This window comes from Mobula hypostoma, chromosome 23 (genome assembly GCF_963921235.1).
Source record: "Mobula hypostoma chromosome 23, sMobHyp1.1, whole genome shotgun sequence".
NCBI classification, from domain to species: Eukaryota; Metazoa; Chordata; class Chondrichthyes; order Myliobatiformes; family Myliobatidae; genus Mobula; species Mobula hypostoma.
In genome coordinates, this window is record NC_086119.1 from 2,308,208 (window position 1) to 2,327,337 (window position 19,130).

The 19,130-nt window shown below is 45.6% G+C and overlaps 1 protein-coding gene across 1 annotated transcript in view; it reads right to left on the reverse strand.

The window, feature by feature from the left end:
* The window catches only part of smg6 (SMG6 nonsense mediated mRNA decay factor), a 534,055-nt gene that overhangs the window by 471,608 nt on the left and 43,317 nt on the right, over nucleotides 1-19,130 (reverse strand). Inside the window, exon 6 of the mRNA XM_063031015.1 lies at nucleotides 16,130-16,208. Within this exon, the coding sequence (XP_062887085.1) occupies nucleotides 16,130-16,208 (79 nt within the window). The remainder of the gene's footprint in view (nucleotides 1-16,129; nucleotides 16,209-19,130) is intronic.

Below are 19,130 nucleotides of genomic sequence, written 5' to 3' on the forward strand. Positions count from 1 at the left end.
TAACACAAGGGACAGACTGCAGCTCAGGGAAACATTAACACAAGGGACAGACTGCAGCTCAGTGAAACATTAACACAAGACACAGACTGCAGCTCAGTGAGGCATTAACACAAGTGACAGACTGCAGCTCAGTGAAACATTAACACAAGGGACAGACTGCAGCTCAGTGAGGCATTAACACAAGGGACAGACTGCAGCTCAGTGAGGCATTAACACAAGGGACAGACTGCAGCTCAGTGAGGCATTAACACAAGGGACAGACTGCAGCTCAGAGAGGCATTAACACAAGGGACAGACAGCAGCTCAGTGAAACATTAATACAAGGGACAGACTGCAGCTCAATGAAATATTAACACAAGGGACAGACTGCAGCTCAGTGAAACATTAACACAAGGGACAGACTGCAGCTCAGTGAAACATTAACACAAGGGACAGACTGCAGCTCAGTGAGGCATTAACACAAGGGACAGACTGCAGCTCAGTGAGGCATTAACACAAGGGACAGACTGCAGCTCAGTGAGGCATTAACACAAGGGACAGACTGCAGCTCAGTGAAACATTAACACAAGGGACAGACTGCAGCTCAGAGAGGCATTAACACAAGGGACAGACAGCAGCTCAGTGAAACATTAATACAAGGGACAGACTGCAGCTCAGTGAAACATTAATACAAGGGACAGACTGCAGCTCAGTGAGGCATTAACACAAGACACAGACTGCAACTCAGTAAGGCATTAACACAAGGGACAGACTGCAGCTCAGTGAAACATTAACACAAGGGACAGACTGCAGCTCAGTGAAACATTAACACAAGGGACAGACTGCAGCTCAGTGTGGCATTAACACAAGGGACAGACTGCAGCTCAGTGAAACATTAACACAAGGGACAGACAGCAGCTCAGTGAGGCATTAACACAAGGGACAGACTGCAGCTCAGTGAGGCATTAACACAAGGGACAGACTGCAGCTCAGTGAAACATTAACACAAGGGACAGACTGCAGCTCAGTGAGGCATTAACACAAGGGACAGACTGCAGCTCAGTGAGGCATTAACACAAGGGACAGACTGCAGCTCAGTGAAACATTAACACAAGGGACAGACTGCAGCTCAGTGTGGCATTAACACAAGGGACAGACTGCAGCTCAGTGAAACATTAACACAAGGGACAGACTGCAGCTCAATGAAATATTAATACAAGGGACAGACTGCAGCTCAGTGAGGCATTAACACAAGGGACAAACTGCAGCTCAGTGAAACATTAACACAAGGGACAGACTGCAGCTCAGTGAGGGATTAACACAAGGGACAGACTGCAGTTCAGTGAAACATTAACAGAAGGGACGGACTGCAGCTCAGTGAGGCATTAACACAAGGGACAAACTGCAGCTCAGTAAAACATTAACACAAGGGACGGACTTCAGCTCAGTGTGGCATTAACACAAGGGACAGACTGCAGCTCAGTGAGGCATTAACACAAGGGACAGACTGCAGCTCAGTGAGGCATTAACACAAGGGACAGACTGCAGCTCAGTGAGGCATTAACACAAGGGACAGACTGCAGCTCAGTGAAACATTAACACAAGGGACAGACTGCAGCTCAGTGAAACATTAACACAAGGGACAGACTGCAGCTCAGTGTGGCATTAACACAAGGGACAGACTGCAGCTCAGTGAAACATTAACACAAGGGACAGACAGCAGCTCAGTGAGGCATTAACACAAGGGACAGACTGCAGCTCAGTGAGGCATTAACACAAGGGACAGACTGCAGCTCAGTGAGGCATTAACACAAGGGACAGACTGCAGCTCAGTGAGGCATTAACACAAGGGACAGACTGCAGCTCAGTGAGGCATTAACACAAGGGACGGACTGCAGCTCAGTGAAACATTAACACAAGGGACAGACTGCAGCTCAGTGAGGCATTAACACAAGACACAGACTGCAGCTCAGTGAGGCATTAACACAAGGGACAGACTGCAGCTCAGTGAAACATTAACACAAGGGACAGACAGCAGCTCAGTGAGGCATTAACACAAGGGACAGACTGCAGCTCAGTGAAACATTAACACAAGGGACAGACTGCAGCTCAGTGAGGCATTAACACAAGGGACAGACTGCAGCTCAGTGAGGCATTAACACAAGGGACAGACTGCAGCTCAGTGAGGCATTAACACAAGGGACAGACTGCAGCTCAGTGAAACATTAACACAAGGGACAGACTGCAGCTCAGTGAAACATTAACACAAGGGACAGACTGCAGCTCAGTGAAACATTAACACAAGACACAGACTGCAGCTCAGTGAGGCATTAACACAAGTGACAGACTGCAGCTCAGTGAAACATTAACACAAGACACAGACTGCAGCTCAGTGAAACATTAACACAAGGGACAGACTGCAGCTCAGTGAGGCATTAACACAAGGGACAGACTGCAGCTCAGTGAAACATTAACACAAGGGACAGACTGCAGCTCAGTGAAACATTAACACAAGGGACAGACTGCAGCTCAGTGAGGCATTAACACAAGGGACAGACTGCAGCTCAGTGAGGCATTAACACAAGGGACAGACTGCAGCTCAGTGAAACATTAACACAAGGGACAGACTGCAGCTCAGTGAGGCATTAACACAAGGGACAGACTGCAGCTCAGTGAAACATTAACACAAGGGACAGACTGCAGCTCAGTGAAACATTAACACAAGGGACAGACTGCAGCTCAGTGAAACATTAACACAAGGGACAGACTGCAGCTCAGTGAAACATTAACACAAGGGACAGACTGCAGCTCAGTGAGGCATTAACACAAGGGACAGACTGCAGCTCAGTGAAACATTAACACAAGGGACAGACTGCAGCTCAGTGAGGCATTAACACAAGGGACAGACTGCAGCTCAGTGAAACATTAACACAAGGGACAGACTGCAGCTCAGTGAGGCATTAACACAAGGGACAGACTGCAGCTCAGTGAGGCATTAACACAAGGGACGGACTGCAGCTCAGTGAGGCATTAACACAAGGGACAGACTGCAGCTCAGTGAAACATTAACACAAGGGACAGACTGCAGCTCAGGCATTAACACAAGGGACAGACTGCAGCTCAGTGAAACATTAACACAAGGGACACACTGCAGCTCAGTGAACATTAACACAAGGGACAGACTGCAGCTCAGTGAGGCATTAACACAAGGGACAGACTGCAGCTCAGTGAGGCATTAACACAAGGGACAGACTGCAGCTCAGTGAGGCATTAACACAAGGGACAGACTGCAGCTCAGTGAGGCATTAACACAAGGGACAGACTGCAGCTCAGTGAAACATTAACACAAGGGACAGACTGCAGCTCAGTGAGGCATTAACACAAGGGACAGACTGCAGCTCAGTGAAACATTAACACAAGGGACAGACTGCAGCTCAGTGAGGCATTAACACAAGGGACAGACTGCAGCTCAGTGAGGCATTAACACAAGGGACAGACTGCAGCTCAGTGAGGCATTAACACAAGGGACAGACTGCAGCTCAGTGAGGCATTAACACAAGGGACAGACTGCAGCTCAGTGAGGCATTAACACAAGGGACAGACTGCAGCTCAGTGAGGCATTAACACAAGGGACAGACTGCAGCTCAGTGAGGCATTAACACAAGGGACAGACTGCAGCTCAGTGAAACATTAACACAAGGGACAGACTGCAGCTCAGTGAGGCATTAACACAAGGGACAGACTGCAGCTCAGTGAAACATTAACACAAGGGACAGACTGCAGCTCAGTGAGGCATTAACACAAGGGACAGACTGCAGCTCAGTGAGGCATTAACACAAGGGACAGACTGCAGCTCAGTGAAACATTAACACAAGGGACAGACTGCAGCTCAGTGAGGCATTAACACAAGGGACAGACTGCAGCTCAGTGAGGCATTAACACAAGGGACAGACTGCAGCTCAGTGAGGCATTAACACAAGGGACAGACTGCAGCTCAGTGAGGCATTAACACAAGGGACAGACTGCAGCTCAGTGAGGCATTAACACAAGGGACAGACTGCAGCTCAGTGAGGCATTAACACAAGGGACAGACTGCAGCTCAGTGAAACATTAACACAAGGGACAGACTGCAGCTCAGTGAGGCATTAACACAAGGGACAGACTGCAGCTCAGTGAGGCATTAACACAAGGGACAGACTGCAGCTCAGTGAGGCATTAACACAAGGGACAGACTGCAGCTCAGTGAGGCATTAACACAAGGGACAGACTGCAGCTCAGTGAAACATTAACACAAGGGACAGACTGCAGCTCAGTGAGGCATTAACACAAGGGACAGACTGCAGCTCAGTGAAACATTAACACAAGGGACAGACTGCAGCTCAGTGAAACATTAACACAAGGGACAGACTGCAGCTCAGTGAAACATTAACACAAGGGACAGACTGCAGCTCAGTGAGGCATTAACACAAGGGACAGACTGCAGCTCAGTGAAACATTAACACAAGGGACAGACTGCAGCTCAGTGAAACATTAACACAAGGGACAGACAGCAGCTCAGTGAGGCATTAACACAAGGGACAGACTGCAGCTCAGTGAGGCATTAACACAAGGGACAGACTGCAGCTCAGTGAGGCATTAACACAAGGGATAGACTGCAGCTCAGTGAAACATTAATACAAGGGACAGACTGCAGCTCAGAGAGGCATTAACACAAGGGACGGACTGCAGCTCAGTCAAACATTAACACAAGGGACAGACTGCAGCTCAGTGAAACATTAACACCAGGGACAGACAGTAGCTCAGTGAAACATTAATACAAGGGACAGACTGCAGCTCAGAGAGGCATTAACACAAGGGACAGACTGTAGCTCAAAGGATAATGAAAATCAGAAGACAAGATGGAGAAGCAGGATTTCCCAGATTAATTCCAATCCCATCTCCTATTCCAACATGTCAGACCATAGCCTCCTCTTCTGCCACGAGAAGGCCATCCTCTGGCTGGAGGAACAACACCTCACAGTCTGTCTGCATAGCCTCCAATCTCGATTTCTCTAACTTTTGGTACTTCCCCCCTTTCCTGAATTCCCAACTCTGATTCCCATCTCACTTGCCTAAGAACTCCCCGTAGCACCCCTCCTTCTTCCCTTTCTCCCATGGTCCATTCTCCTCTCCCATCCCACTCCTTCTCCAGCCCTTTACATTTTCAAACCATTGCCTCCCCACTTCTTACTTCAAGTCCCCACCCCAACCCACCTGATTTCACCCTTCACCTTCTCGCTTCTCCTCCTCCCCCTCCCTACTTTCTTATTCTGGCTGCTTCCACCTTCTTCTCCAGTCCCAATGAAGGGTCTTGCCCTGAAATGTCAACTGTTTATTCCTCTTCCTAGATGCTGCCAGACCTGCTGAGTTCCTGCCCCATTTTGTGTGGGTTGATCTGGAGAAGTTACAATGGCTCCATCCCACTTCTCAGCCATGATTTCACTGTGAAGTTAAGAAGTTAAACGCTAGCTCACAATTCAACCCGAGAGCAGGATTCTAGCTACTCTCAACCCTTCCACAGTGGCTATCCAGATGACAGCACTTGGTAACGATGAGATAGCCACATACCAACCCACTCTCCTGGGAGCAGTTGTCTTGGATGTTAACCCTATCACTGCTTACACCAGGGAAGTCTGCACAATGTCACCCAGCAGAAATATATCACAGTATTTCCTTATGCAGGAATAGAGAGAAATTGCAGCAGAACACACTGGAAAAATATCAGTAAGACTGAAAGAGGGGAAATCTACGATGTTGCCAGGATTTGAGATCTGAGTTACAGAGAAAGGTTGAATAGGTTCGGACTTCATTCCCTGGAGTGCAGGAGAGTAAGAGAAGATTCTATAAGAGTATACAAAATTATGAGGGGTATTGATAGGGTAAATCCTCCAAAAGGATCACAACCTTGTCTTGATTTGGAGGCCTGTGTTTCTCAATGACCTGGAAAGCTATGTTGGCTTGGAGTCAGGACTTAATGCTTTGCTTCTTGGTAGGGCCACCCATGCAAACAGGTGAAAGGGTAGAGGCCAAACTAAGAGTGGTCCACCAGTCCTGCAGGTTCAGAGGTTCAGCTCAGGGCCAACAACCCTGAGTGGTAAAACAAAATGATTACGAAAACAGCAATGAAGAATTCCACGACGGTATTTCAGAGTATCCACTTGCATGACTGACTGCAGATGGAAACTAATGGCATGATGAAGGAAACCATGAACACTGCCGGAGATGGAAGACCTTCAATGTTGCCCTAAATGTCAGCAGTGTAATGGGCAAAAGCCAAAGAGAGGGCATATAATAGAGCAAAAATTTGTGTGAAGTTAGAAAATTGGGAAGCTTTTAAGAAAACAACCAAAGGCAACTAAAAAAGTCATTAAGGAAAGGATGGTATGAAAGTAAGCTAGCCAACAACATTAAAGAGGATACCAAAAATTTATTCAATAAATAAAGTGTAAAAGAGAGACAAAAGTAGATATTGGACTGCTGGAAAATGATGCTGGAGAGGTAGAAATGGGAGACAAGGAAATGGCAGACAAGCAGAGCAAGTATTTTGGATCAGTCTTCACTGCAGAAGACACTAGTGGTATAATGGAAGCTCCAGAGTGTCAGGTGTCAGAAATGTGTGAAGTTGCCATTACTAGGGAGAAGGGTATTAGGAAACTGAAAATGGATCAGTCATCTGGACCAGATGGTGTACACCCCAGGGTTCTGAAAGAGGTGGCTGAAGAGATTGTACAGGCATTAGTAATGATCTTTAAAGAATCACTAGGTTCCAGAAGACTGGAATAATACTCCACTCTTCAATAGGGGAGAGAGGCAGAAGAAAGGAAATTATACCCCGAGTAGCCTGATATCAGTGGTTAGGAAGATGTTGGATTTGATTGTTAAGGATGTGGTTTCGGGGTACTTGGAGGCACGTGATAAGGGAAAATCTTCCCTGACTAACTTGTTAGAATTCTCTGAAGACATATCAAGCAGGATAGACAAAGGAGAATCAGTTGATGTTGTGTACTTGGAATTTCAGAAGGCCTTTGACAAGGTGCCACACATGAGGCTGCTTAACAAGAGCGCATGGTATTACAGGAAAGATTCTAGCATGGATAAAGCAGTGGCTGAATGGCAGGTGGCAAAGAGCGGGAATAAAGGGAAACTTTTCTCCAGTGACTAGTGATGTTCCACAGGGATCTGCGTTGGGACTGCTTTTTTACATTATATGTCAAAGATTTGGACGATGGAATTGATGCCTTTGTTGCAAAGTTTGCAGATGATACGGAGATAGGTGGAGGGGCAAGTAGTTTTGAGGATGTAGAGAGGCTACAGAAAGACTTAGGTTAGGAGAATGGGCAAAGAAATGGCGGGTGCAATACAGTGTCAGGAAGTGTATGGTCATGCACCTTAGAAGAAATAAAAGGGTAGACTATTTTCTAAATGGAGAGAAAATTTAAAAATCTGATATGCAAAGGGACTTGGAAGTCCTTGTGCAGCATTCCCTAAAAGGTTAATTTGCAGGTTGAGTCTGTCATGAGGAATGCATATGCAACGTTAGCACTCATTTCAAGAGGACTAGAAAATAAAAGTAAGGATATAATGTTGAGGCTTTATAAAGCACTGGTGAGGCCTCATTGTGAGCAGTTTTGGGCCTCTTATCTGAGAAAGGACATGCTGACACTGGAGAGGGTTCAAAGGAGATTCATGAAAGGATTGAATGGCTCGTCATATGAAGAGCGTCTGATGACTCTTGGTCTGTATACACTGGAATTCAGAAGAATGAGGGGTGACCTAATTGAAACCTGTCAAACAGTGAAAGGCCTTGAGAGAGTAGATGTGGAGAGGATGTTTCCTATGGTGGTAGGATCAGAGGACACAGCCTCAGAATAGAAGGTTGCCCTTTTTGAATGGAAATAAAGAAGGAATTTCTTTAGCCAGAAAGTGGTGAATCTGTGGAATTTCTTGTCACAAGCAGCTGTGGAGGCCAAGTTTTTATGTATATTTAAGGCAGAGGTTGATAAATTTTTGATTGGTCAGTGCGTGAAGGGATATGAGGAGAAGGCAAGAGAGTAAAATGGATCAGCCATATGATGAAATGACAGAGCAGACTCAATGGGCCAAATGGCTGAATTCTGCTTCTGTATCTTATGGTCTTAAGAGAGGGGAGAGACAGGGTAAATGCAAACAGGCTTTTCCCACTGAGGCTCAGTGAGACTAGATCTAGAGGTCTTATGTTAAAGATGAAAGGTGACCTGTTTAAGGGAAACACGAGGGGGAACGTCTTCACTCAGAGGGTGGTGAGAGCATGGAATGAGCTGCCAGTGCAAGTGGTGGGTTTGGGTTCAATTTCGGCGTTTTAGACAAATTTGGATAAGTACACGGATGGGAAGGATATGGAGGGCTATGGGTCGATGAGACTAGGCAGATTAATAGTTCAGCATGGGATAAACGACCCAAAGGCCAAACTTCTGTGCTGTAGTGCCCTATGATTACGACTGTATGACACAGTCCATCCCGCTCCACCACCCAACTACATCACTGAATATCAGAATATACAAGGTTCAAATACTACAATAACTGTAAACTGTTGGTTCATTTATTTACACTGTTTACTTGGTGTACTAGATTAAGATACAGAATTGTTATTTTTCTTGTATTTTTGTCTTTGTTCAATATTCCTATGGTTGTTTGTATTTTTATCTAATCACCTATACAGGAGTAAATGCTCAGTGAATTTTTCAATAATTGAAATACATCTGCTTCTGTATTTTGAGAAGCTTCTTAGGCTGCCTGTACATGTCACGCCACGCCACTATTCTAATTGTTTATTACTGGACTGTTGATTATTTTAGTCAGAGTTAGCTTTTGCTGAGGACATCCACAACTTTTTCTGTTTCTCCACTGTTCTTTGCTCATTTTTTGTTCTTATAACGTTTCATACATTAGGGTTGGGGTTTATGCGCCATTCTTGGCTTCCAAACCTCAAGGTCACAATGGTTATGTTTTTCTGGTTAGTCTGCAGATTTCCTGAGTTCTATCAGCTGCTCAAGCACAGGATCCCATGGCTTGGGATCATACAGGGAAACAGTACTTCATCCACCTTGTCGGTACCAACAGAGACTCCCCACCCACATTAGTCCCATTGCCGGTATTGGACCCATACCCCTCTATGCCTCTCCTACGCAAGTACCTGACCAAAAGCATCTTAAATGTTGTAACTGTATTCATCTCTGGCAGCTCATTCCAGACATTTGCCACCTTCTGTGTGAAAATAATTATCTCTTTAAATTTGTGACCTCTAGTTCTGGACTGCCCTGCACTAGAAAAAGGGGATCTCTTGCAGATGACAAGCGTGTAGCTGTTTAACAAACTGGGTGAGTTTTGATGAGTGGATGAGAGGCTCGGAGAGGTGAGTTTGTGATTTTGTATCTCTTCCAGTGGCAGATAGCAATACCACAATAAATGTCCTTAACAAAAACAGAGCATTTAACAGAAGACGACCTTTTGAAATGTTAAACAAGAGAAAATCTGCAGATGTTGGAAATCTGAGCAACACACACAAAATGCGGGAGGAAGTCAGCAGGCTCGGAACGGTCGCCGTTTCAGGCGAAGACCCTTCAGCAGGACTGGAGAAAGAAGCTGAGGAGTAGATTTGAAAGGTGCGGTGAGGGGAAAGAGAAACACTAGGCGATAGAGATAACACCAGAGGGACACAATGGGCAGGCATCTACACTCCATCCGCCAGAACAAGTGGCATCTCCCAGTGGCCACATCTTAATTCCACTTCCCATTCCAATATGCCCATCCACGGCCTCCTCCAATGTCGCGATGTGGCCACACTCAGGTTGGAGGAACAACACCTTGTATTCCGTTTGGGTAGTCTCCAACCTGATGGCATGAACATTGATTTCTCAAACTTCCAGTAATGCCCCAACTCCTTCACCATTTCCCATCCCCTTTTCCTTCGCTCACCTTATCTCCTTGACCACCCACTGCCTCCCTCTAGTGCTGCACTCCATTTTTTTCTTTCTTCCATAGCCTTCTGTCTCTTTCACTAATCAACTTCCTAGCTCTTTGCTTCATCCATCCCCCTTCAAGTTTCACCTATCGCCTGGCATTTCTCTCTCCCCACCGCCCAACTTTTCAAATCTACTCCCCAGCTTTTTTTCTCCAGTCCTGCCAAAGGGTTTCAGCCCAAAATGTCGACTGTACTCTTTTCCTAGATGCTGCCTGGCTTGCTGAGTTCCTCCAGCATTTTGTGTGTGTTGTGAAACGTTAACATTGGGATGTTAGGGGAAGTATACTACCACCTCCTCCTGGAAACTCATTTCATATACCCTCTGCCCTCTATGTGGAAAAACATTCTCCCAAGATCTCTAAAATCTTTCCCCTCTCCTCTTAAACCCATGCCCCCTAAGTTTTAGACTTGCCTCCTCTGCAGAAGAGCTTCTGACCACTTCAACATCTGTGCATACTCCTACATTCATCCAATGCCCTCCGTTTTAGACTCACCACCCCTGCAGAAAAACTTCTGGCCATTCGTATATCCAGTTTTTCATTATTTTATCAACTTCTGTCAGGTCACATCTCAATCTCCACACACCACGGAAAACAGTCCCTGCCTATCCCCCCAGTCCTTATAACTCAAGCCCTACAATCTCAGTAACATCACGACTCTTTAATGCACCCTCTCCAGCTTAATAATCCTTCACAAACCTGCTGAGCAGAAGTGGACACAACACCCTAACTGTGGTCTCACCAATGACTAGTACAGTTGTTCTAACTCCTGCAATCAATGCCACTCTTTGCAAAAATAAACTTTATCCTCAAATCACCCTTGTTTCTGATGGTCCCATCACAGGAAAGAGACTTTTTGACAACCCTAGCTATCAGTCACCCCCTCAGCCTCCATGCTCCAGGGAACATAACCCACCCTATCTAATCTCTCCCAATTACTAAAGACTTCCCATCCGGGCAACATCGAATCTCCTCTACACCCCTCAAGTGCAAACACATCCTTCCAATGGTGTGGTGACTAGAACTGCACACAATACTCCAAGTCCTGTCCAAAACCAGAGGGCACATGCTTAAGCTGAGTAATGAAAGCTGCAGAGGGGATTTGAGGAAGAATATTTCACCCACGCTTGCCATCAGAAATTTACTGACTGGAGGCGTGGTGGAGAGAGAGACTCGCACAAAATATACCTGGCTATATCAAGATGAGCAATTATATTGCCAAGACATAGAAAGCTATGGAACAAGCACTGGGAAGTGGGATCAGTATAGATCAGTACCATCATATTTATTCCATAATATACATCAGTATAAAAGTATACTCTGGAATTAATAACAGCATATAAAAGGTTGGCCAAAAGGGCTGTTTCTGTGTTGCATGTCACAATGTACTGCTGACCGATTAACCTACACTAAAATCAATCTAACTCTTCCTTCTACATTGCCATCCATTTTTCTATCATTCATGTGCGTATCGGAGAGTCTGTTAATTGTCCCCCATGTATCTGCCTCCACCACCATCCCTGGTAGTGCGTTCCACACACCCAACAATCACTGTGTAAAATACTTACCTCTGATATCCCCCTTGTAATATTGATGTGACTCGGACACCGGTGTAGATTGAACAACCAACGTTTATTCACCAGACTTCCATTTTTTTTAAACCCTTTTTCCACGTCCTGACGTCATACGCACTCTGACTCTACGAATACTCACACAATACATTACATCCCCCTTCTCAAGATTTTTTTTACAACACTGTGAATTACCAAAACAATGCCTCTAGGTACGCCTTTCTTACAGTGCAACAACCATAACATAAACTAAAAAAAATCTTACCTTCTTGTACTGTATTCTGCATTGTATTTTACAATACTAACAGCAGTGTATTTTCTTTTACTAACATAGACTAATAAACCTTTTATTTCACACCTTGGAACTTATGACATGTGTGACTTTGCCTCAACTGTATGTCTAGTCTCTGTATCTAGCTGGAAGTTTGACTTGTCTCCCAGACCGTGTGTGATACAACTGTGACTGTGCTTGACCTTCATCAGTGCCAGTCTCTCAAGTGACGTCTGTGTCTTTGCGGTCAGCATCACTCTTGGTGTCGTTTGTTCCCATGTCTGTACATGTGGAAATGTCCTGTGCATCTGTACGTGGAAACTCCCTCTCGCCCGTCTTCAGCAGATGCTTCCTGTTCCTCCTGTAGACTCTTCCATCCGGCGTGCGAACTATGAAGGATCTTGGTTGCTGATGTCTGTTCACAACCACAGCTGGTTGCCAAGTGTCTCCTCTCTGTATTCTGACATTTTCACCTGTATGTAGATCTGGCAACTGTCTTGTATGTCTGTCATCGTAGCTCTTTTGCTTTATTTGCTTTATTTGCTTGTCATGTACGTGAGCGTTACCTTCAGGAGTCAGTAGAGTTGTGGATGTTGGCAGTTTGGACTTCAGATGACGTCTCATCAACAGCTGTGCAGGAGAGAACCCCACACCCTCAATCGGTGTGTTGTGGTATTCAAGCAGAGCAATGTAAAGGTCACCTTTGCTGCTTTGTGCCTCCTTGAGCATGTTCTTGACAGTTTGTACAGTTCTCTCTGCTTGTCCATTAGACTGAGCGTGCCCTGGACTGGAAGTAACATGTTGAAATTCCCAGCTTTCTGAGAACCCTCTGAACTCACCACTGGCATATTGTGGACCGTTGTCACTAACGACAATATCTGGAATTCCATGTCTTGTGAATGTTGACTTCATTGCGGTAATGACACCTCGACTGGACGTGTCACTTAACTTGGTGATCTCCGGATATTTTGAATAGTAGTCCACACAAAGCAGATATTCTGCACCATTGTAGTGAAAGAGATCTGTGCCAATCTTCTCCCATGGCCTTCCTGGTAGTGGGTGGGAAAGCAGAGGCTCTCTTGGATTGCTGTTTTTGTTTTCATTACAGACAGCACACTGAGACACAATGTCCTCTATCTGAGTTAACATGCCTGGCCAATAGAGAATGTCCCTTGCTCTTTCTTTACATTTCACTATCCCCAGGTGTGACTCATGAATTCTGTTGAGCATTTCCTGTCTCATTTGGTCTGGTACGATGAGTTTTGCCGTTTTGAATATTAGTCCTGATGCATAGCTGATTTTCTATTTAAATCTCCAGTATTTCTGTATTTCCTTTAGAACATCTTTTCTTTCTGTTGGCCATCCATTCATTGTAATGTCTGTTAGTATTTGCATTTCAGGATCATCTGCAGTCGCTTTCCTGAACATGTTCAACTTCTCCTCAGAGATGGGTAGCTGAGGTGTAACCCAGTTGACCTCCAGCTCTCTTCCTAGCAACTCTTCCTTTTGCTCTTTGAGGTAAGCACAGCTCAAAGCATCAGCGATGTACAGTTCTTTTCCTGGCTTATAGGTGACTGTGAGAGTGTACCTCTGTAGCCTGAGAAGCATCCTTTGCAGCCTCATAGGAGCTTGGTGGAGTGGCTTTTTGAAGATGCTCTCAAGTGGTTTGTGATCACTCTCAACCTGGATTTCTTTGCCATATACATATTGGTGGAACTTCTCACATCCATAAACTATGGTGAGTAATTCCTTCTCGATTTGAGCACTTTAACCTGACTTGACGTGATCTCGCTGGCACGGCAAACATCAATCGCCTTTTCTAATGTAAGATCTGCCTCTCTCAATAGCCTGCTTCTCACTTGATCATCTCGTATGCCATGTACAATCCTGTCACGTATTAAAGAATCATGCAGTTGTCCAAACTCACAGTCTTTTGCCTTGCTCTTCAAATCTGTTACGTAGTCGTCTATGGTCTCCGTTGGTCCTTGAGCCCTCGTGAAAAACTGGTGTCGGATGAACGGTAGGTTTTTTCTCGGTTTGCAGTAATCTTGAAACTTTTTTTTTATAACACTTCAATTTTATCTTGCTTATCATCTTGGAAGACAAACGTGTTGCAACCCTTTATTGCCTCTTCTCCCGCTACGTGCAGAAACGTAGCACATTGCACTTTCTCCGTCTTTTCAGCTAGGTCGCTAGCGGTGCAAAACAGCTCAAACTTCGGGATCCATATTTTCCAGCTCTCAGCAAGATTACCTTGTAGGCTTAAACCTGACGGTGGCTGTAACTGTGACATCTTTTACGTGTCTTCTCTTCCTTTTTATTTTTCACGTTTTCTTCTGACACCATGTAATATTGATGTGACTCAGACACCGGTGTAGATTGAACAACCAACCTTTATTCACCAGACTTCCATTTTTTTAAACCCTTTTTCCACGTCCTGATGTCATACACACTCTGATGCTACGAATACTCACACAATACATTACACTCCTACACTTTCCTCTAGTTATCTTTAAATTTTGTCTCCTAGTATTTGCCATTTCCACCTTCAGCTGTCCACTCAATCTATGCCTCTTATCACCTTGTACACTTCTATCAATAAATAAGTTCAAACTAGTAAAGGGCTTATGTGATAACAGTTCAGATGTTCAGGGCTTGGGCTAAGCTGCAGGCTGATAAATTCTGTGTTCAGAAGGCTAAGATGGTTACAGATAGCAAGCTCAGTTTCATACGGAGTGACGTGGTAGCGTAGCGGTTCACGCAAGGCTTTACAGCACTAGTGACCCAGCTTCAATTTCCATTACCATCTGTAAGACATTTATACACTCTCCCCATGACCATGTGGAATTGCTCCGGTTTCCTCCCACATTCCAAAGACATACAGGTTAGCGTTAGTAACCTGGACATGTTACATTGTTGCTGGAAGCATGGTGACACTTGCCGACTGCCCCCCTGGGGAGAACGTACAAACTCCTTATAAACAGCAGCGCTGTAAAGCGGGCAGGTCAATTGGTCATCGTAAATTGTCCCGTGATTAGGGTGGGGTTAAATCGGGATTGTCGGGGGGGGGGGGGTCTGCTGGAGCAGGAAGAGCCTACTCTGCGCTATATTGCTAAATAAATAAAGCACTGCACTACTGTGCCACATCAGAGCCCACTTCAAGCAATTCCCAATTTAATTTTAGATTTTCAGTCATGTACCTGACTGATGAAGCGTCATGCCCCTCTGAAGAGGGGTGGAATCACACACAGACTACACCCACCAGCTCAGGGAGACCTGAGGCTGGTGATAATGACTGATGGTGAGAGCCTCTCAGGCCGCTCCGTCGCACCACAAGAATGGACTCGTGCTGCCACCTGGTGGTAACTGAGCACAGAGCACCTGAAGGTTTCACATCCACACAGTCTGGTCTCCAAATTCATCCTTTTGGGACTGAGGACCCAAAGGGAGCACAACGCAAGAAAAAAATTTTAAAAGGGTTGGGGATGATCAGTTAGTAACAATTGAACTGAAAGGCAGGGAGTTATGGGCTCATCCCCTGTTTTGCTAATTTGGAACGCAGTGCAGGAGTGCTACATTTATTTACAGAGACATTAAACTAAAGTTTGGAAACTTGCTAAATATCCCATAACACTCTCCCAAGAGCAAACAGTTCTAGAGACCAGAGTCTTAAATTTATTCAACATGGAAACAGGCCATTCAGACCATCTTGTTCATATCAACCTTTGGCCCAGAGCTCTATGCCTAAGCAATGTTCATACTGCCACCATCCCAGCTTCAAACCCCTCTTGTGGACAGTGTGCTTCACGAGCAATGGGATTTCACCTGAAACCCACCCGGTCACAGGCAATCCCGATGACCACCTCCTTTCCTGACATCAGTACGGTCTGTAGAGTGTTAAATTTGGGCATCTTTGAACTGTAGCATGCCAATATAAAGAGGATCACTGCAGAAAATAAAGTGTTTCTTCAGAATCCTCCCTTCGGTATGAGAAATTCAGATGTCTGGCAATTGTAAAGGTCCTTTGGCCCATCTCGTTTGTGCCGAACTGTTATTTTGCCTTGTCCCATCGACCTGTACCTGACCATACCCCTCCAATTGATGTACTGAGACAATTTCTGTTAAATGCAAAAACACACACACAGAATATGCAACTTTTATCTTCTGGGATGCAATCCTACAAATGGGATAAAAACTTAAGGTGCAAAGTAACTCCAGCTAGTGCACAAAAGCTTTGATCCAAGAGTGTTAGGACGAACAATGGTCTCACCGTATAGATGGCCAGAATAGCCAGCTGGTTGTAGGGTCGCCCGTTTTTTGGTGCAATTTGTTGAGCTTTCAAGTACCAACTGTGGAGAAGAAAGCAGACATTAAATACTGTCCCATTCCAGTTCCATCAGCACTGTGAACACACCCCCTCCTGCTAAACACTCACTCATCAGATGGTTTATGCCACTTCCAAGATTTATGACTGAACAGTTTTCCCACAGTTGAACACAAACAGAGGAAATCACATTCGTGGAAAGAGCCAACACAATTAATCTGGCCAATCTCATTTCAATTAACAGTACACTCACCCTTCAATCCCATGCCCCACAGAATTTATTCAGTTCACCCCTGAACAGCCCAACATTAACCACATGGCATATGAATTTAATGCTCAGAACATCAAGGAACTGTCTCTTGGCCTGGTCTGGGACACAGTCTGAGACCTGGTCCACCTTCTCAGTTGCAGAGCTTGTGGCTGTCCAAGGATTCAGTACCAACGTCCCTGAGGTCCTTGCAAACATCAGCTGGCAGGGTCTCACTTCACAGACCGGGTGTCAGCATAGCTGTTTATTGGCCCTCACTGTACTGTTATGCCTGGAGCAGCATCTGCTGTTTCAAGTGATACTTGTCCAGAGTCCTGGCCAAACTTCACATGTGCTCTACTAACACTCGGAGACACTGCCTGCCCATTGCTGCTTCAGCCTGAGGAATGATCACTAATCCCTGTTTGATCCTGTTTAATTCACCGCTCTGGCCTCCTCCCTCGTCTCCTCACCTTCCCCAGTACCTCTTCTCCAATCAGATTCCTCCTTCTCAGCCCTCTGCCTTTTCCACCTATCACCTCCCAGATTCTTGCTTCATCCCCCCCCTCCCACCCACCAGGCTTCACCTATCACCACCACGGTGAACACTGACTGTTCATTCATTTCCAGAGATGCTACCTGACCTCCTGAGTTCCTTCAGCATTTTGTGTGTGCTACTCAGAGACCTTTCCTGTCTATTGCTGCTTCAGCTTGGGCAATGATCACCAATCCCTGTTTGACCCTGCTGTGGGAGAGTGAAATTATTTTATTTTAATTAATGCAGAACAGGCCCTTCTGGCACAGCCCAGCAACCCACTGATATAACCCTGGCCTAATCACAGGACAAGTGACAATGGCCAATTAACCTACTAACCAGTACATCTTTTAACTATGGGAGGAAACCAGAACACCAGAGGAAACCCATGAACACACAGGAAAGATTACAGAGAACACAGGAATTGAAAGCTGAACTCTAACAACCGAGCTATAAAAACGTCGTGCTAACTGCTACACTGCAGTGGCACCCCAACCAGATGAGGGTCAGCGGGACGCAGTACCCCAGCACGTTGCCTCGCCAAATCCAGTCTTCCTCCAAATCAGTGCCATTCCCTTCACACCAACGGCATTCTGGCCACAATCACAGAGTGTGCATAACTTTGCCCCACTTCCACACCCCATCTATCATAAAGACTTTCTCCTGTCACTGTCAATGAGGCACAACAGACTGAAGTTGAGTCATTATACAGAAGACAAACAAGCTAGGCCTTTTCACTTTGGAATGAAGGAAAATGAGAAGTGACTTAAAAGAGCTGTACAAGATGATAAGGGGCACAGACAGTCTGGACAGTCAGAGACTTGAGCACAGGGTGGAAATAGGTAATATCAGGGAACATAGTTTTAAGGTGATTGGAGGTAAGTTTACAAGAGGTGTTAGAGGTAGGTTTTTACTAGTGTGCTGGGTGTGCCAAACGCCCTGCCGGGGTGGTGGTAGGGGCAAATACATTAGGGACATTTAAGAAATTCTTAAGACACATGGATGAAGGAGAAATTCAGTGCTGCGTGTGAGGGAAGGATTAGATTAATCTTAGAGTACATTAAAGAGTTGGCACTACACGGCACACTGAAAGGCCTGAACTGTGCTGTACTGTTCTACGTAAAGAGGCCTGAATGTAGCTGGAAGGATGTAAAGTAGTGAGGTGCCCCAATGATCAGCTCTCGGTCCACAATCAGTACCTTTCCATTATTGACCAGGAGGAACTTGCAAGCTATCCGAGAGGGGGGGGAGAGCAGATACGCCTGTGTAACACAATGCACAGAGGAGAGGGTACATTCTGATGACAGTGCAGTTCTGTAACACGATGTACAGGAGAGAGGACATGTTGTGATGATGGTACAGTTCTGTAACACAATGTACAGGGAGAGGACGTGATGATGGTACAGTTCTGTAACACAATGTACAGGGAGAGGACGTGATGATGGTACAGTTCTGTAACACAATGTACAGGGAGAGGACGTGATGATGGTACAGTTCTGTAACACGATGTACGGGGGGAAGGACATGTTGTGATGGTGGTACAGTTCTGTAACACGATGTACGGGGAGAGGACATGATGATGGTACAGTTCTGTAACACAATGTACAGGGAGAGGACGTGATGATGGTACAGTTCTGTAACACAATGTACAGGGAGAGGACGTGATGATGGTACAGTTCTGTAACACAATGTACAGGGAGAGGACGTGATGATGGTACAGTTCTGTAACACGATGTACGGGGGGAAGGACATGTTGTGATGGTGGTACAGTTCTGTAACACGATGTACGGGGAGAGGACATGATGATGGTACAGTTCTGTAACACAATGTACAGGGAGAGGACGTGATGATGGTACGTTTCTGTAACACAATGTATGGGGAGAGGACGTGATGATGGTACGTTTCTGTATCACAATGTACGGGGAGAGGACGTGATGATGGTACAGTTCTGTAACACGATGTATGGGGGGAAGGACATGTTGTGATGGTGGTACAGTTCTGTAACACGATGTACGGGGGGGAGGACATGTTGTGATGGTACAGTTCTGTAACACGATGTATGGGGAGAGGACGTGATGATGGTACAGTTCTGTAACACGATGTACTGTGAGAGGACATGTTGTGATGATGGTACAGTTCTGTAACACGATGTACGGTGAGAGGAC